The sequence below is a fragment of the Phyllobates terribilis genome, unplaced genomic scaffold (assembly GCF_046119375.1).
Source record: "Phyllobates terribilis strain yellow unplaced genomic scaffold, ASM4611937v1 Scaffold_11__3_contigs__length_659146591, whole genome shotgun sequence".
In the NCBI taxonomy this organism is placed as follows: domain Eukaryota; kingdom Metazoa; phylum Chordata; class Amphibia; order Anura; family Dendrobatidae; genus Phyllobates; species Phyllobates terribilis.
In genome coordinates this window covers 118,160,871-118,176,394 of record NW_027362771.1, presented here as the reverse complement: position 1 = coordinate 118,176,394, position 15,524 = coordinate 118,160,871, and the positions used below count along the sequence as shown (strand labels likewise).

The 15,524-nt window shown below is 41.6% G+C and overlaps 1 protein-coding gene across 2 annotated transcripts in view; it reads left to right on the top strand.

The window, feature by feature from the left end:
- Positions 1 to 6,050, top strand: part of APPL2 (adaptor protein, phosphotyrosine interacting with PH domain and leucine zipper 2) — a 52,493-nt gene extending 46,443 nt beyond the window's left edge. For both annotated transcript variants that reach the window (XM_073651560.1, XM_073651559.1), the window contains exon 21: positions 1,372 to 6,050. In XM_073651560.1, the coding sequence (XP_073507661.1) occupies positions 1,372 to 1,506 (135 nt within the window). In that variant the 3' untranslated portion in view covers positions 1,507 to 6,050. The remainder of the gene's footprint in view (positions 1 to 1,371) is intronic.
- The last annotated feature ends 9,474 nt before the right edge of the window (positions 6,051 to 15,524 follow it).

Here is a 15,524-nt window from a genome sequence, read left to right as displayed (position 1 = left end):
GGACATAAAAATCTGCACATTAACTGACGCTTATTCCTTTTTCAACCTGAACTACTTCATTCTTTAGAAATCAGAGGTGATTGTTGACATTTTTGTGTCACGTTACAATAGGTGTGACAAAAGTGCCATTAATGAAACTTTTAATCCCCTTCAAAGAGGTTGTCTGTGACTTTAAATCTTTAGGATATGCAAGATCAAATGGGCTCCTGGGGGTCACTAGAGCACCCCAGCCCTTCTATTCTTTTCCAGGCTCAGCACTTTATATAAAGTTAACACTTCACCTGGTTTTGTATCTCAGCCCAGTTAAGTGAACAGGACTCCGCTTCAATACTTGGCAAGCTACAGACTTGTACAGCACTAGAGCCTGCAACACTTACTGAAGCACTGAGACCCCCCTTCATTTGGTGAGGGGGCTCGGAGGGCAGACTCCCAACTGACTATGTATTAGTCCCAGACAATCCATTTGAAGAAGACTTGTCATTTCTCCTGACATGTCTCATAATTCTGTGTTGTGCCGTTTCTATGCTCTTTCTTGTAGAAAGGTTATGATTAAATTGACAACTTGGCGATACCAGGAGGTGGGTCCCTACACTCGTCTTACACTAGTAGCACCCATTAGACAATATCAGTGTCCAGAATCACATAATCAATTGAGAATATCCAGTTCTAAATAAAAAATAAAATAAAAAAAAGATGCTCCAGAATTTTGTAGTACCTAAAGGTAATCTTTAAAGTTTATTGGGGTTGTCTGGCCTTTAGGGTTCAAGTCTGCAGTGTCTCTAAGTGACTTTCAGAGTTCTGAATCCTCACAGCGCGTGCACTGTGTGCTGTGGGGATTTTCCGGCGCCTGGAGCGGACGGTCATGTGCATACTTCCGACTAGACGTGTCCAGTCTCACTCAGTACACTTGCATTGAATGAGGGTGCACACATCCAGTTGGCTTGTAACCGAATGTATACAAATCATATATTTGCAGTCACGCACCCACCGCTCCCGGAACCTGCACAGGAGAATCCTCAGAGCTCACAATGTAAGGATTAACAAGTCTGCAGTTTCATAATGTGACTGCAAACTTGTATCCTAAGGCCAGTCAACCCCTTTCAAAATGCCTTACCTCTGATAGTAAAATCATGTGTTTTTTTCACCCGATAGCTTTCTAGTATGAAAAGTCGGAAATAGTTTACAAGGTAGCCAGCGATCCTCTGACATTGTGGTGCTAATGAGCTACAGTGTATATGTAGTATACAAGTGACCTATTTTGTACAGTTACCAACACTGCACTTACTACACAGAAGCTTGCATCATTGTAGTCTGTTAACCACAAGGCCATGGTTGCCTTAAGAATTAATGCCGTGTTCTGCCCCTTTGCAGGATCCAGAAGCACTCGCACAACTCATGTCCTCTGTTCCACTATCCAACGATGGCAAGTTTGTCCTTCTGCATGACAAGTCGGAGGATGATCCTGATAGTGCGTCATGCACTGAAGGACTGGAATCTGAAGCATAACATAACTGACCTTTCATGTTTGCCCATTTACAAAGACTTTAAAGTCAGTGTCTGACTGGTGAAGTAATGAGGTAGTTCTATTGGTGGTTGTTTCCTTACAATTTAATGATGTGCACTTACACTTAATGGTAGATTGTACTCGAAATGTTAATTGTCTACAAATTCTTTATTGCAGTAAAAATTGTCTGCAAATTCTTTACTGCAGTAAAACTTTGGTACCTATGGGTTCAATAATGAACTAGATCACAGTAATCTTTAGATCATTGCAACTTAAAAGAGTATTCTCATATTGTGAAATTGGTATAGACAACATGAAAGTAAGCAAGTTTGTAACTGGTTTGATTTTTCTTTCTGCTGTTTATTCTCTTGATGTAAGTGCTTTTATCTTGCATAGCTCACAACCACCAGAGGCTGGCCAGTGTGCATAGTAGTTACATTCCAGGCTGAGGAGTTAACTCCTGAGAACCCAGCTACCTCTCTTTAGCCCATTGATTTCTTTCTTCTTTTTTTTTTAATCAGGTAACTTTTATTGAAACAATTCTCAGAATTAACAGCAGAACAGTGAATAATAGGTTATTTACAGTACATACAAATGAATTGTAGAAGTATATATATACCCACTGTTCGCCTACATATTTGAACCATTTCCATTTACTTCCTCTAATCCCTGCTCGCCACTGAAATAACCCTTCCTCCCTTTTTGGTGCACACAATAAAACTCAGGACTGATCTAAATGTTGTAATTCCATCAAACGGGGATTATGCCAGATGGAAGTGTATTTAGAGCAGTCCTGCATTCCCAGTAACTTCTGGCAGGCCCACCAGGTTTTATATATGAGGAGCAAGGTGTGAAAGCATCCTGAAGTGACCTTAAAGTTATGAGATTCCAAAAGCTCTAGCTAATTCCCCTCCCCCCTTAAATATTGCAGCATTACTGTTCCTGCTTCTTGAATCCCATCCAGCACCCATCCTCTGAAGTGCTAGAATTGGGTATCTAAAAAATACCACCAGGTATGTGGCAATGCTAAACCTCCTTGATGTTTAGGTAACTGTAATTTGTCCTATTATTGGTATGCCTCTCTTCCAAACCAAATCTATAACTGTAGTTTAGCTATCCAAAGCGGGTAATTATGGCGTGCATATAGTATACAGGGCATGAGACGCATCTTGATAAGATTAGCTCTACCCAGAGCTGACAGTGGTTTCACCCGCAGATTCACTTTATTCCTGGCCTTAGTTACCAACGGGTTCAGATTGAAAGGGATATAATGATTAGTCTCTCTAGTAATGTAAATACTAAGGTGTTTAAATTTTTCTTTTGGAATGTCCAAAATACCTTTTAAAACCAGGGTATCGCCAGCATCCAGTGGGAGCAACACCGATTTTGACCAGATCATAGAATCATAGAATGGTAGAGTTGGAGGGGACCTCCTGGGTCATCTGGTCCAACCCCCTGCTCAAAGCAGGATTCACTAGATCATCTCAGACAGATGTCTGTCCAGCCTCTGTTTGAAGACGTCCATTGAAGGGGAACTCACCACCTCTCGTGGCAGCCTGTTCCACTCATTAATCACCCTAACTGTCAAAAAGTTTTTTCTAATATCTAATCTGTGTCTCCTCCCATTTAGTTTCATCCCATTGCTTCTAGTCTTTCCTTGTGCAAATGAGAATAAATATGATCCTTCTACAATGTGACAGCCCTTGACATATTTGTAGACAGCTATTAAGTCTCCTCTCAGTCTTCTTTTTTGCAAGCTAAACATTCCCAAATCCTGCAACCGTTCCTCATAGGACATGGTTTGCAGACCAGTCACCATTCTGGTCGCTCTTCTCTGAACTTGCTCCAGTTTGTCTATGTCTTTTTTAAAATGTGGTGCCCAAAACTGTACACAGATCATATTTAAACCCGAGAAGGTCCCAAAATCGTTATATTATTTCCATAATTGGAAGGGAGATAATTATTAACAAAGAGTAATAGGTCATCTGCATACAAAGCGATCCTCTCTTCTTCCTTACTTCTATATTTAAAACCTTCTAGCCCGGGAAGTCTTATAATGTGAGTTTTACTCTTGAATGGTGCATGAGCCACAGCAGGACCATGTTATGATCTATGTAAATCTAATCTGTGGTATAATACATAGGTAATTTTCACAGTAGAATATCTGCAATCAAATATTGGCCAGTTGGAGGAATCGTGATTAAATACAGTTGAAGTGAGAAGTTTATATACTACAATGTAGAAATCTGAAACTTGCTTAAACTATAGACCTGGAATTTGTGGTGGGGACATATGAGTGTTAATTACTCCAACTGTATATGCTTGATTAGAATTTAAATTGCTACTCAATAAATGAGATGAATATCAGTTGTCCATGACCTTACACACATACTGTATATGTGCATGCACAGAGAGGAAACACACTTATAGGGTTTATATTATAAATTCATCAATCTATTGACTCATTAAAAGCTATATCGACACCTTTCAGGGAAATTTTAATTTCATGTATTTGGTGCTAAGAGTCATTTTTTGCAACTGGGTTTCTTAAAAAGTTTTGATCCCATGCACTTCTGTAGCTTCCATGTTTTTTTGTGCTCAGACTGACTGTAATGAAAGCAACAGTATGCTCATTCTGATAGGGTTTTTCTATCTCTTACCTTATTTCTCACAAACTCCTTTAATCTATGTATGACTACCACCTCAAAGTTGAGCTGAACTTTGATGTAGTCGTTAATTAGCTTGGGTGTTCAAAAGAAAAAAAACAAGTTACAAATCCTGCCTTTAAAATGAGCATAGCGCTAATTTCACGGTTTCTGCAGCTTGCTACAAACAATGATAAGTAGAGGCTGTAGAAGGCAAGTGGTTAATAATTTGCAATATATAGCGGCACTCCTGGTTGCTAGAATGGTAAATTTAGACAATTGCAGCTACATGACCGCGGTTGCGGTTCCATTTTTCCAAAATTCCATATGTACATAATGTAGCTCTTATCTATTTTTCATGGCAGTAATGTAGTTCCAATTGTCTAAATTTACCATTCTAGCAAACTAGAGTGCAGTTCTATATTTTATATATAACTGTTGTCTTAGCTGGCACCTGTACACACTAGCTAGGAGGTGCTGGTCAGTTTTTCTATTAATTTGCAATGAAACCCTTAGCCAAAAATACTTGCATTTCAGTAAAAAAAAATAGCCCTCAAAGGTGTCCATATCATTTGAAGCTTTACACTATGAACAAAGATCATAACTAATTCATGGCCGACAAATGGGGTAAAACAGTCAGAAGTGTCTCTACTCTGCACTTTTTCTGGTGTTTGCTGATGTGCCAATTAATATATTAAGCCTAAATAAATCCACAAAATCAGGAAACTAACCAAAGAAACAACCTAGCAGATCTTGAATCAAACAAAATTGTTCGTAATCCCCTATTTCAGATGTATCTGTTCTCCTATAGGTGATAACTGCCAGATAACTGACAACTCCATATTTCTTTTCTCTACATGGGACTCTGCTTTCCTCTACCTTCCTACCTATTCTGTGCATGAGTTGTCTCATTAAAATGGCTAAATCAGCCACTTTATAGCATCCACATTGTAAATACAACACCCAGTCGCCCCTCAGACGATTTTCAGAGGTGCCTTTTTTTCTCAGAGGTGGCCCTCAAAAGCTTGAGCTGTTTATATTCAGCCTATAGAAAATACTGAAATATGCAAGCGAATGTTGTCACTATGTAGTCTATTCAGAAAGTCTAGAGATTACTTGCCCTATGGTTATACGTGATCTCTTTAGCCACAGTCATTGCATAAAGGTGACCATTACCAACACAACTGGATTTGTCACTGTGAATCGCTGCACTATAGGTATAGTAAGTAAATATTGAAGGAGTCTTATATACATGTTTTTTTCCGAAGAGGGCTCAAACAAATTAACCCAAAGACATTTGTTTTTTTTTCCAGTGTCTTATAAGCATAACCTCTTTTTTGAATGTATACAGGTTATTAACTATATTCCTGACATATAATTTCTTGTGTGTTACAGCGGTTGGAAGGATTTCTAATATGGCAGAAAACATATATTATGTGAACTTAAAATAAAAAAAAACCTAATTGTTATACATTTTTATTCATGTAGTTTCCAATCCCTGTGATCATTGGTATTATATGGGGTGGGCCATTAGTGTAGAATTGTTATGACTGGAGTTTTCAGTAGTAATAGTCTTTTATATCATGTGTTCTCGTTCTGTATCATCTTTTTATAACATTCCTCTATGTGTTTGTGGTTTGTTTGTACTATGCCTTTTTCTTTCTAAGGACTGGACATGAAGTCTATGCAAATGTTTACTAGCACTATTGTTTACAGAAAACTTACACTACTTCTAGAGGTAGGTGCAAAGCTGAGTAATCAACACTAAGCCGTCACTATGTCTCAATCAGCAAGGCAATTGGGGATTTCGTCATAATTTGTGCACTAAAATCTGAATATATTTGATTGCAATTCTATATCCATGACAAATAAAGCAATGTAACCTATTTTATATAGCTGTATCATGTGGTCATTATGTTGTTATTCATAATTTAACCCCTTCCCATTGCAGATATTTTTGGCTTTCCTGACAAGTGCCTCATTTTTCAAATCATGGCACATCTGTTTATATGGTAATAACTTTGAAATGGTATTTCTGATTCTAGCTTTTCCAGGCTTTTTTTGGCGACATATAGTAGTGCTACACTGACAAACTTTTTGGCCTTCATCTGCCATGGCAACCATTGGCACTCCGTGATTGGTTTTGCTAATGGGGTGAAAGCGAGAGCCCTCCTTTTTTTCTGCCACTTAGATGCCAAGGTCACTTTCTAGACATTGGCATTTGAAAAATGAAACAACCAGGATTGGTGCTGGCATCGAGATGACCGTTTCTTCCAAATTTCAGCTGTCCGTTAAGCCGAGTCCCGCACAGCTCTTATGCCATCACCATGACTTATATATGCATTATGGTCTGGATGGAGTTCCTGCAAATTGAAGTAAAAGCATGTCATATGTTGAGCAGTTATTAAACTCATTGTTTGTCCACTTTAAAAAAAATATTTTAGATGGGTTAGAGATAAAAGAAAAAAAAAACATACAGGTTAATATATTTGTATACACAAAGCGTCCCCATCTTTAGATATCATTGTAGTCCGATGTCCTGGCAGCTTCAATTGCAGCTTGTTTCCTATGTTGGCACACCATCAGTTCTGGATGTGAAAGGGACTGGATGACTGCCTTACCGTCATATCTCAGCAAGTCCTCTTCTCGATCACAGCCAATGCATAAACAGAAGGGGTCAGGATTAGCTATTGAACTGTAGTAACTTGTGCATATTTATATTTCTAACACATCAAAGATATACACAGTACTTGTGAGTACTGTTACTTTGCAGAACGCTGCAAAGTAAGAATGCTTTGAAATATAGAAGTGTTAATGAACAAAAGAGAAATCTAAATCAAATTAATAATTTGTGTGACCACCCTTTGCTTTCTAAACAGAATCAATTCTTCTAGGTAATCTTGCGCAAAGTCAGGAAGTTTGTAGGATTATTGTCAGGTGTATGAGTAACTAAAGAATTATACCAAACAGGTGTTCATCATTTTCATATCTAGGGTGAAACAGTCATTAACTGAAATAGAAGTTTAGAAAACTTAAAACAGGGTGACGAACAGCCAAACTCTGCTTCAAAGGTAAGGTTGTGGAAGACAGTTTCATGTCACAGGTCATACAGCATGACAAAATTGAGCAGAACAACAAGACACAAGGCAGCTATGCTGTAACAGGAAGATCTCTCCTAGGCTAACATTTCAAAGCAGACTGGGGTTTCAAGATGTGCTGTTCAATCTCTTTTGAAGAAGCACAAAGAAACGGGCAATGTTGAAGACTAAGATTAAGTTTAAGGCTGTTGATTAAAAACACGGGGCCCATATAAAGCATGAACATGCTCAGGAGATTGCCTGTCTGCTGGGTGAGATTGACTGCCTGGAAAGATCACATACATTTTCCCCAACAGATGAGGTCAGAACGTTGTTGTTGGTTAAGCACGAGTCGCATGGATTCCTACTGCTACATAAAGCAAAAGATGTTCTTTCTAAATGTCGTCATCATTATTATGAACATGGTAATTCATTAGCTAGAGTCCATAAGTCATTAGCTAGAGCCCTTCGGGTACAGAGATCTAACAACTATGTTCCTTCTATTATGGATCAGTCGCGTCGACACAAACCTCTTTTATTCGACATAGCCGATAAGTTTTTAAAAGCTTTTACTCCTCCCTGTTTTCTGTGGATTCAGACAATCCGGCAACACAAAAAGAGGACTTCAAGTCCCATATTCAAACATACACAAGAGTCTGGCTTCTCAACTTTGCCCTACTACAAACAGTTTTTGTAATCTCTCATCTAATTTCCAGCTTCAGTGCAATATCCAGTGGTTCCTCTTTCCCAGGAGACTCTTTATGAGCTCAAATATCAGTCATTCATAAGGAAGAAAAAGACCCCTTTCAGTGTGCAAATTATAGTTCCATTTCACTCCTCAATGTGGATATTTAAATTATTTGCGAAAATGCGTGTGATCAGATTGTCCCTGCTTCTATCCACCCAGGCTAGGCTGGTTTCATGAGAGGTAGAGATGCTAGACAATACAACTAAGGCATAGAGCCAAAGTGAATTCTCAACCCCGTAAGCTTCTATCTACTGATGCAGTAAAAGGCCTTTGATAGGGTAAACTGGACCTTCATGAATAAGACAGTCTGTAGTATAGGCCTGAAGTGAAACTTCCTTCGATGGATTTCTGCCCTGTACACAAAGACGACTGCCAGGGTTAAGGTAAATTGGGTTTTGTCGCTGGACTTAGCTATCTGTAATGACACATCAGGGATGCCCACTTTCTCCTTTCATTTTAATACTTACATTAGAGCCATTCCGCAGAAGGATATGATCCAACTTGAATATTATGGGCCCTTGTATTCGCCGATCTCCTTACAAGGTTGCGCCCTATGCGAATAATTTGCTTTTCTTAATTATTAATCTGACTACCTCACTCCCAAACTTGATGGCAGAATCCCGTACATACAATGGGCTATCCAATTTTAAAATGAACTTCTCCAAATCAGACACTCTAAACATTAACACTTCTCCCTCTATTTTAGTACCTCTGAAAATGGCTTTTAGCTTTAAATGGGCTATATCAGCTTTAAAATATTTAGGGATATTATAACCAAAAGACATAAGCTTGACATATTCCCTTAATTTACCTAAACTACTTCAATCGGTACAGAGGGACTGCTCAAGATGGACGAGGAATGCTTTTACATGGTTCGGTAGAAGTGCAGTCTTTAAGATGAATATCCTTCCGAGCAGGACCGTATTAGCTACTAGGCACTGGAGGGCGGGTGCCTAGGGGGCAGGTTGCTAGGGTTGGCACCATCATGAGGGAAAACATTTTTTTTTTTTTTTTTTTTAAAAAACCCTACCCCTTTGCTGGGCCAAGTCTCAAAACTGGCTTTTTTTTTTTTTAAGGGGGAGGAGGAATTCAATATGCAAGCGCGCAGCAGGGGCAGATGAGACTAATCCGATTCCTGCCCAAATGGAAAAAATACATCTGAGTGGTACAGGACCTGCGATGACATCCTGATCATTTGACTCCAGGGGATGAACCACAGAGTTTTGCCAGCTAGAAGCAGCAGCATGTTAAAGGAGGAGATGGGGGCCCTTGTGAGATGTAGTGAGGGAACAGAGGTACATGGAGAGTGCAGGGTGTGTGTGATAGAGGGGTTCAGACTGTGTGGGCTATGGGGATGCAGACTGCAGAGGGCGTGTGACAGTGGGGTGCGAGGGATTGTGACAGAGGGGTGCAGGGTGCGTGAGAGAGGGGTCCGTGGGAGTGCATGGTGTGTGAGATAGAGGGGTGCAGGGTGCGTGACATAGATGGGTACGTGAGGGTGCATGAGAGGGGTGCAGGGTGCGTGACATAGATGGGTACGTGAGGGTGCATGAGAGGGGTGCAGGGTGCGTGACATAGATGGGTACGTGAGGGTGCATGAGAGGGGTGCAGGGTGCGTGACATAGATGGGTACGTGGGGGTGCAGGGTGTGTGACATAGATGGGTACATGGGGGTGCCGGGTGCGTGAGATAGATGGATACAAGGGGGTGCATGAGAGGGGTGTAGGGTGTGTAGGATATGGGAGTGCAGGGTGCGTGAGATAGAGGGGTGCAGGATATGTGAGAGGGGTGCAGGGTGTATGAGATAGAGGGGATGCAGGGTGTGTGGGATATGGGGGTGCAGAGTCATGAGATAAAGGGGTGCGTGAGGGCAGGGTGCGTGAGATAAAGGGTTGTGAGGGAGTGCAGGGTACTTGAGATTCCAGGGTGAGATAGCAGGGTGCAGGATGGGCGAGACAGCCAGGTGTGAGGGAGTGCAGGGTGCGTGAGAGAGAGGGGTGCAGGGTGCTTAAATTAGAGAGCTAGAGGGGTACAGGCTGTGAGAGGGGTGCAAGTTATGTGGGATATAGGGCTGCAGGGTGTGAGAGAGAGGTGCAGACAGAGAGGGTTGCATGGGGTACAGACTATGTGAGATAGTTGCATGGGGGTGCAGGCTGTGTGTGCTAGAGCACCACAAAGGAGGTGAAGACGAGGGAGAAGGTAAGTGATCCATAGTGGAGCTGAAGATAAGAGGACTTTTTACTGTGAACTGTTGGAGGGGGAATAGGGGCGTTCACTCAGTTTACAAAGTGAGGGCTAAGTAATGGGAGGCAGTATGCAAAAGTAAGGACAGTTGGGAAGAGCTAGTATATGAGGGACAGCATGAAGGTACATTATAGAGGCTGTATGGAGAGAGGGCAAAGTGAGGAGCTGCACTGAAGATGTGGTCAGTGTGGAAGCCATAGTTTATATCACAGGTATATTGTGTAATTATCAGAATTACTCTTGTCCTATTACAGTTTGACCACTAGTGACTGCTATTATTTGTAACATCCCTGGCGGCGGGCTTGCATGGCTTACCACCTCTCACCATGCAAGACCGCCATCTTACCTATCAATCCAGGCTGCACACTTTGCTCTAGTACCTGCTGTGTCTCTTGTCTGATTGCTTAGGGCGGCGCCGCCGCGGTGACTGCCTGATTCTTATAGTTACTGTGTGCGCACTCCTAATGCCTCCCCAGCCTATTACTGTGAGTCACTGGATACTTAAACCCCCTCCACCCAGTAGGGGGTGCCTGAGCAACACTTTCTTACAATGTGTTCTGTGCAACTGAGTTGCCAGGTCCTGTCCTGTATCTTTTCTGTTTCCGCCACCCTGGGGGCTGAGTTCCCAGGCTCATTCCTGTATCTTGTTCCTGGTTCAGTTCCTGTCTGAACAGTGTCTTAGCCCGTTACTTGTTTGTCTCTATGTTTGTATCTCTCCTTTTCCTGCAGTGTCTGAACCTGCACCTAACTCCAACTCGTTGTCTCTGTACTTCTGTTTGTGAGTTTAGTGTCCACTCGCTACTTCATTGTAAGTACCTTGTGTGTATCTGCTCTGCTTGTTCACTGCACCTGCGGTTCCGCTCTGCTCTGCTTGTTCACCACACCCGCGGCTCTGTTCCTGTATCCCAGTCTGTACTGGTACCTGCCAGTCTGCATTCCAGCCGTGCCTGTCAGCACCCGCCTGTCTGCATACCAGCCGTACCTGCCAGTACTTGCCTGTCTGCATACCAGCTGTGCCTGCCAGTACCCACCTGTCTGCATACCAGCTGTGCCTGCCCATTCCTGCATTCCCCAGTGTGGGTCAACAGCTGTGACCGGCGTCTGACCTGGAGTAGCACCTGGTCCCTCTGCTCGGTTCCTCCCTGGTTCACGGAGTAGACTGAGCCGCCGTGCAACCTTGGTCGGACAGAGTTGATACTTAGTCACGCCCCTCCAGGCACTCCTCTGTTCATGGTCCAGAGGGATCACTAACCACGCTCACGCCAGTCAGTCCGGGCATGAGTGTAACATTATTCACCTTAATATTTGTGCTGCAATCCCACTCCTTACCACTGGAGACTGCTGTTGTGTTGTACAATTTCCCTTTACTAAGATGGCAAGTTCTGAACCTGTGGGATCCATCATGTTTCCTGTTTGGGTCTATTTAAAGCCACATGGATCTCTCACTCATTGCTTGAGTATTGTGTTTAGCTGTTAGCCTAGTTCCAGTCTCCAGCTCCTGAACATTCTTACCCAGACTGTCCTCACCTATCTACGGATTGTTTCCTACACTTGCTGTTACTGTTCGTGATCCTTCGGCCACTGGTTTCCTGCAGTACTACGCCAGTATCATAACGGGACACTCAAGCCTTCATCATGGATGCCGTCAAGGCAAATTTTGGGGTTCGTGTAAATAAAATGAACTGTTTGCTTACTAACATCTATGCAGATATGCAAACCCTAAAAACCAAATACACAGCATTTGAAACTCAGACATCTCATAACGTTCAAATTTTTGGACAAGCTACATGGGATCTACAGAATATTGTGCAAAATCTAAGCAATAGGATTGCACTGCAGTCTGAACAGATCCTTCAATTACAAAATCAACATATTGCATCGGCCCCTCCACCCACTCTTCCCCTCCCACCTTTCAGATTTGGTGGAGACTGTGACAAATTTAGTGGATTCATCAACCAGTGCAGATTGATTGTACTTTGGTGCACACCCTGCTCACTTCCATACTGACAGATCAAAAGTATTGTTTATCATTATGCTACTGACACACAAAGCTTTGACTTGGGCTAGCCCCTTATTGAAACTCATGATGATTAACTTAATGAACTGGAGGCTTTCCTAGCAGCCATGAGCCAGGTGTTTGATGACCCTAATCATTGAGCAACAGCATCAGCTACACTGATGGAGTTACATCAGGGTAAACGCTCTGTTGCAGAGTACGCCACAGAATTCAGACTGTGGCTGATTGATACCGAATGGAATAATGCTGCAAAATTATCTTTTTTTAAGAACGGACTCTCCAGCGCACTCAAAGATGAACAAGCCCAGGCCGATGCTCCCACAAATTTTGATGACTTCATTCACCATTGTATTCCTATAGACACCCGATTATCAGAGAGAAGATTGGGAAAGTGGAATTCAAACCTGCAACAGTAATTGTTATCCCCCTATTTCATCCACCAGTCCCAGAGACTTTGAGATAAAGAGTCCTCACATATCTGAAGTTGAATCCATGCAGGTCGACAGCCTGTTAAAATGTGAAAATGCTGAGAGAAAATAATGGAGATTTTGGGAAAATCAGTTTTTTATTGTGGCTAGACTGACCACTTTCTCGTCAATTGTCCTTCTTGACTACGTAAAACAGTGGCAGTGGTAGTAGATCCCAACTGTTCGAAGAAGAATCAGTCTTGTCTGAACCAGCGCCTCCAGTGAATGCTGTCATCCATTCAATTTCTTCTATTGCACACACTATTAAAAAGAAAACAAGGACTCTCATTGCTTCATTTCTATTACGTTGATTCTTAATGGATTTCGACATCTGCCATGGTTGATTCAGGAGCAAACGGAAATTTGGAAATTTTATGGACATCTCTTTCGCAAAGGAACATGGGGTAAAAATTCAAAACAGACTTTCATCTATTATCATGGAAACTGTTGACGGATCTCCACTAAATTCGGGACCATTGAATCAAGAGACTGAACCCCTAGATATAGTTATGGAACCTAATCACCATGATGTTTTATCCTTCCTACTAATCTCAACGCATTTTCCAATAATCCTGGGGTTGCCATGGCTACAGACTCAAAGTCCCACAACAATTGGGAAACCGAAGAAGTGTCTTTTCCATCTACTGTACACTTCCTACAGACTTCACCAAATCAAGAGGTTGTAGAGGATCCTGAACAATCTTCTAAACTACCATATGTTTAAGGAATTTAATGATGTATGTGACAAGAAAACGCAAACAAACTCCCTCCTCATCAGCCATATGATTGTCCAATTGATCTATTGCCTGGAGCAGCAGTACCCTTTTGAAGCATTTACCCACTGGCAGAGCAGGAATTAAAAACACTCAAGGAATACATTGATGAAAAGTTGGCTAAAGGGTTTATTCGTCCATCTTCATCACCAGCAGGTGCGCCTATATGTTTTGTTAAAAAGAAAAACTGTTCCTTAAGACCCTCTGTTGATTACAGTAATTTTATTCAATTCTCTGTAAACAATTAGTACCCTCTGCCTTTGCTCCCTGAATTGCTGGACAGAGTTCGTCATGCAAAGTTGTTCACAAAACTGTATCTTAGTGGGGCATACAACTCGGTTCGTGTTAGACCAGGTGATAAATGGAAAGCGGCATTCAGATCACGTTATGGACACTGAGTACTTAGTCATGTCGCTTGAACTGTGCAATGCTCCAGCAACATTTCAGCATTTCGTTAATGACATTTTCAGAGGCTTGCTTGATCAATTTGTAGTCAATTATCTACAGAAGAGCATCAGAATCACGTGAAAACTGTGCTAGAGCGTCTAACGACCCATAAGCTTTATATTAAGCTGGAAAAATGTGAGTTCCATCAAACAGACATCCAGTTCTTGGGCTATATAATCTCTAGCAAGATTGGAGCTATCACTGAGTGGTTAACTCCAAAAAATGGGATAGAAGTCTTTGGGCTTTACGAATTTTTACAGACGTTTTCATTAAGAATTTTTCAGGTACAGTGCCTTGTGAAAGTATTTGCCCCCCTTGAACTTTTCTACCTTTTGCCACATTTCTGGCTTCAAACATAAAGATCTAAAATTCTAATTTTTTGGGGAAGAATCAACAAGTGGGACACAATCGTGAAGTGGAACGAAATTTATTGGATATTTTAAACTTTAAAAAAAAAAAAAAAAATGAAAAGTGGGGCGTGCAATATTATTCGGCCCCCTTGAAATAATACTTTGTAGCACCACCTTTTGCTGCGATTACAGCTGCAAGTCGCTTGGAGTATGTCTCTATCAGTTTTGCACATCGAGAGGCTGAAATTCTTGCCCATTCTTCCTTGCAAAACAGCTCGAGCTCATTGAGGTTGGATGGATGGCGTTTGTGAACAGCAGTTTTCAGCTCTTTCCACAGATTCTCGATTGGATTCAGGTCTGGACTTTGACTTGGCCATTCTAACACCTGGATACGTTTATTTTTGAACTATTTCATTGTAGATTTTGCTTTATGTTTGGGATCATTGTCTTGTTGGAAGATAAATCTCCGTCCCAGTCTCAGGTCTTTTGTAGACTCCAACAGGTTTTCTTCCAGAATGGTCCTGTATTTGGTTCCGTCCATCTTCCCATCAATTTTAACCATCTTACCTGTCCCTGCTGAAGAAAAGCAGGCCCAAACCGTGATGCTGCCACCACCATGTTTGACAGTGGGGATGGTGTTTTGAGGGTGATGAGCTGTGTTGCTTTTACACCAAACATATCATTTTGCATTGTGGCCAAAAAGTTCAATTTTGGTTTCATCTGACCAGATCATGGGCCTTTTGGCTGCATCTCTGATCAGTCTTCTTCTTGTTCGAGATGAAAGTTTAGAGGGACGGCCGGGTCTTGGTAGATTTGCAGTGGTCTGATACTCCTTCCATTTCAATATGATCGCTTGCACAGTGCTCCTTGAGATGTTTAAAACTTGGGAAATCTTTTTGTATCCAAATCCGGCTTTAAACTTCGCCACAACAGTATCTCGGACCTGCCTGGTGTGTTCCTTGGTCTTCAATGATGCTCTCTGCACTTGAAAATGAACCCTGAGACTATCACAGAGCAGGTGCATTTATACGGAGACTTGATTACACACAGGTGGATTCTATTTATCATTACCAGTCACTTAGTACAACATTGGATCATTCAGAGATCCTCACTGAACTTCTGGAGTGAGTTTGCTGCACTGAAAGTAAAGGGGCAGAATAATATTGCACACCCCACTTTTTATTTTTTTTTTAAAGTTTAAACTATCCAATAAATTTCATTTTACTTCTCGATTGTGTCCAACTTGTTGATT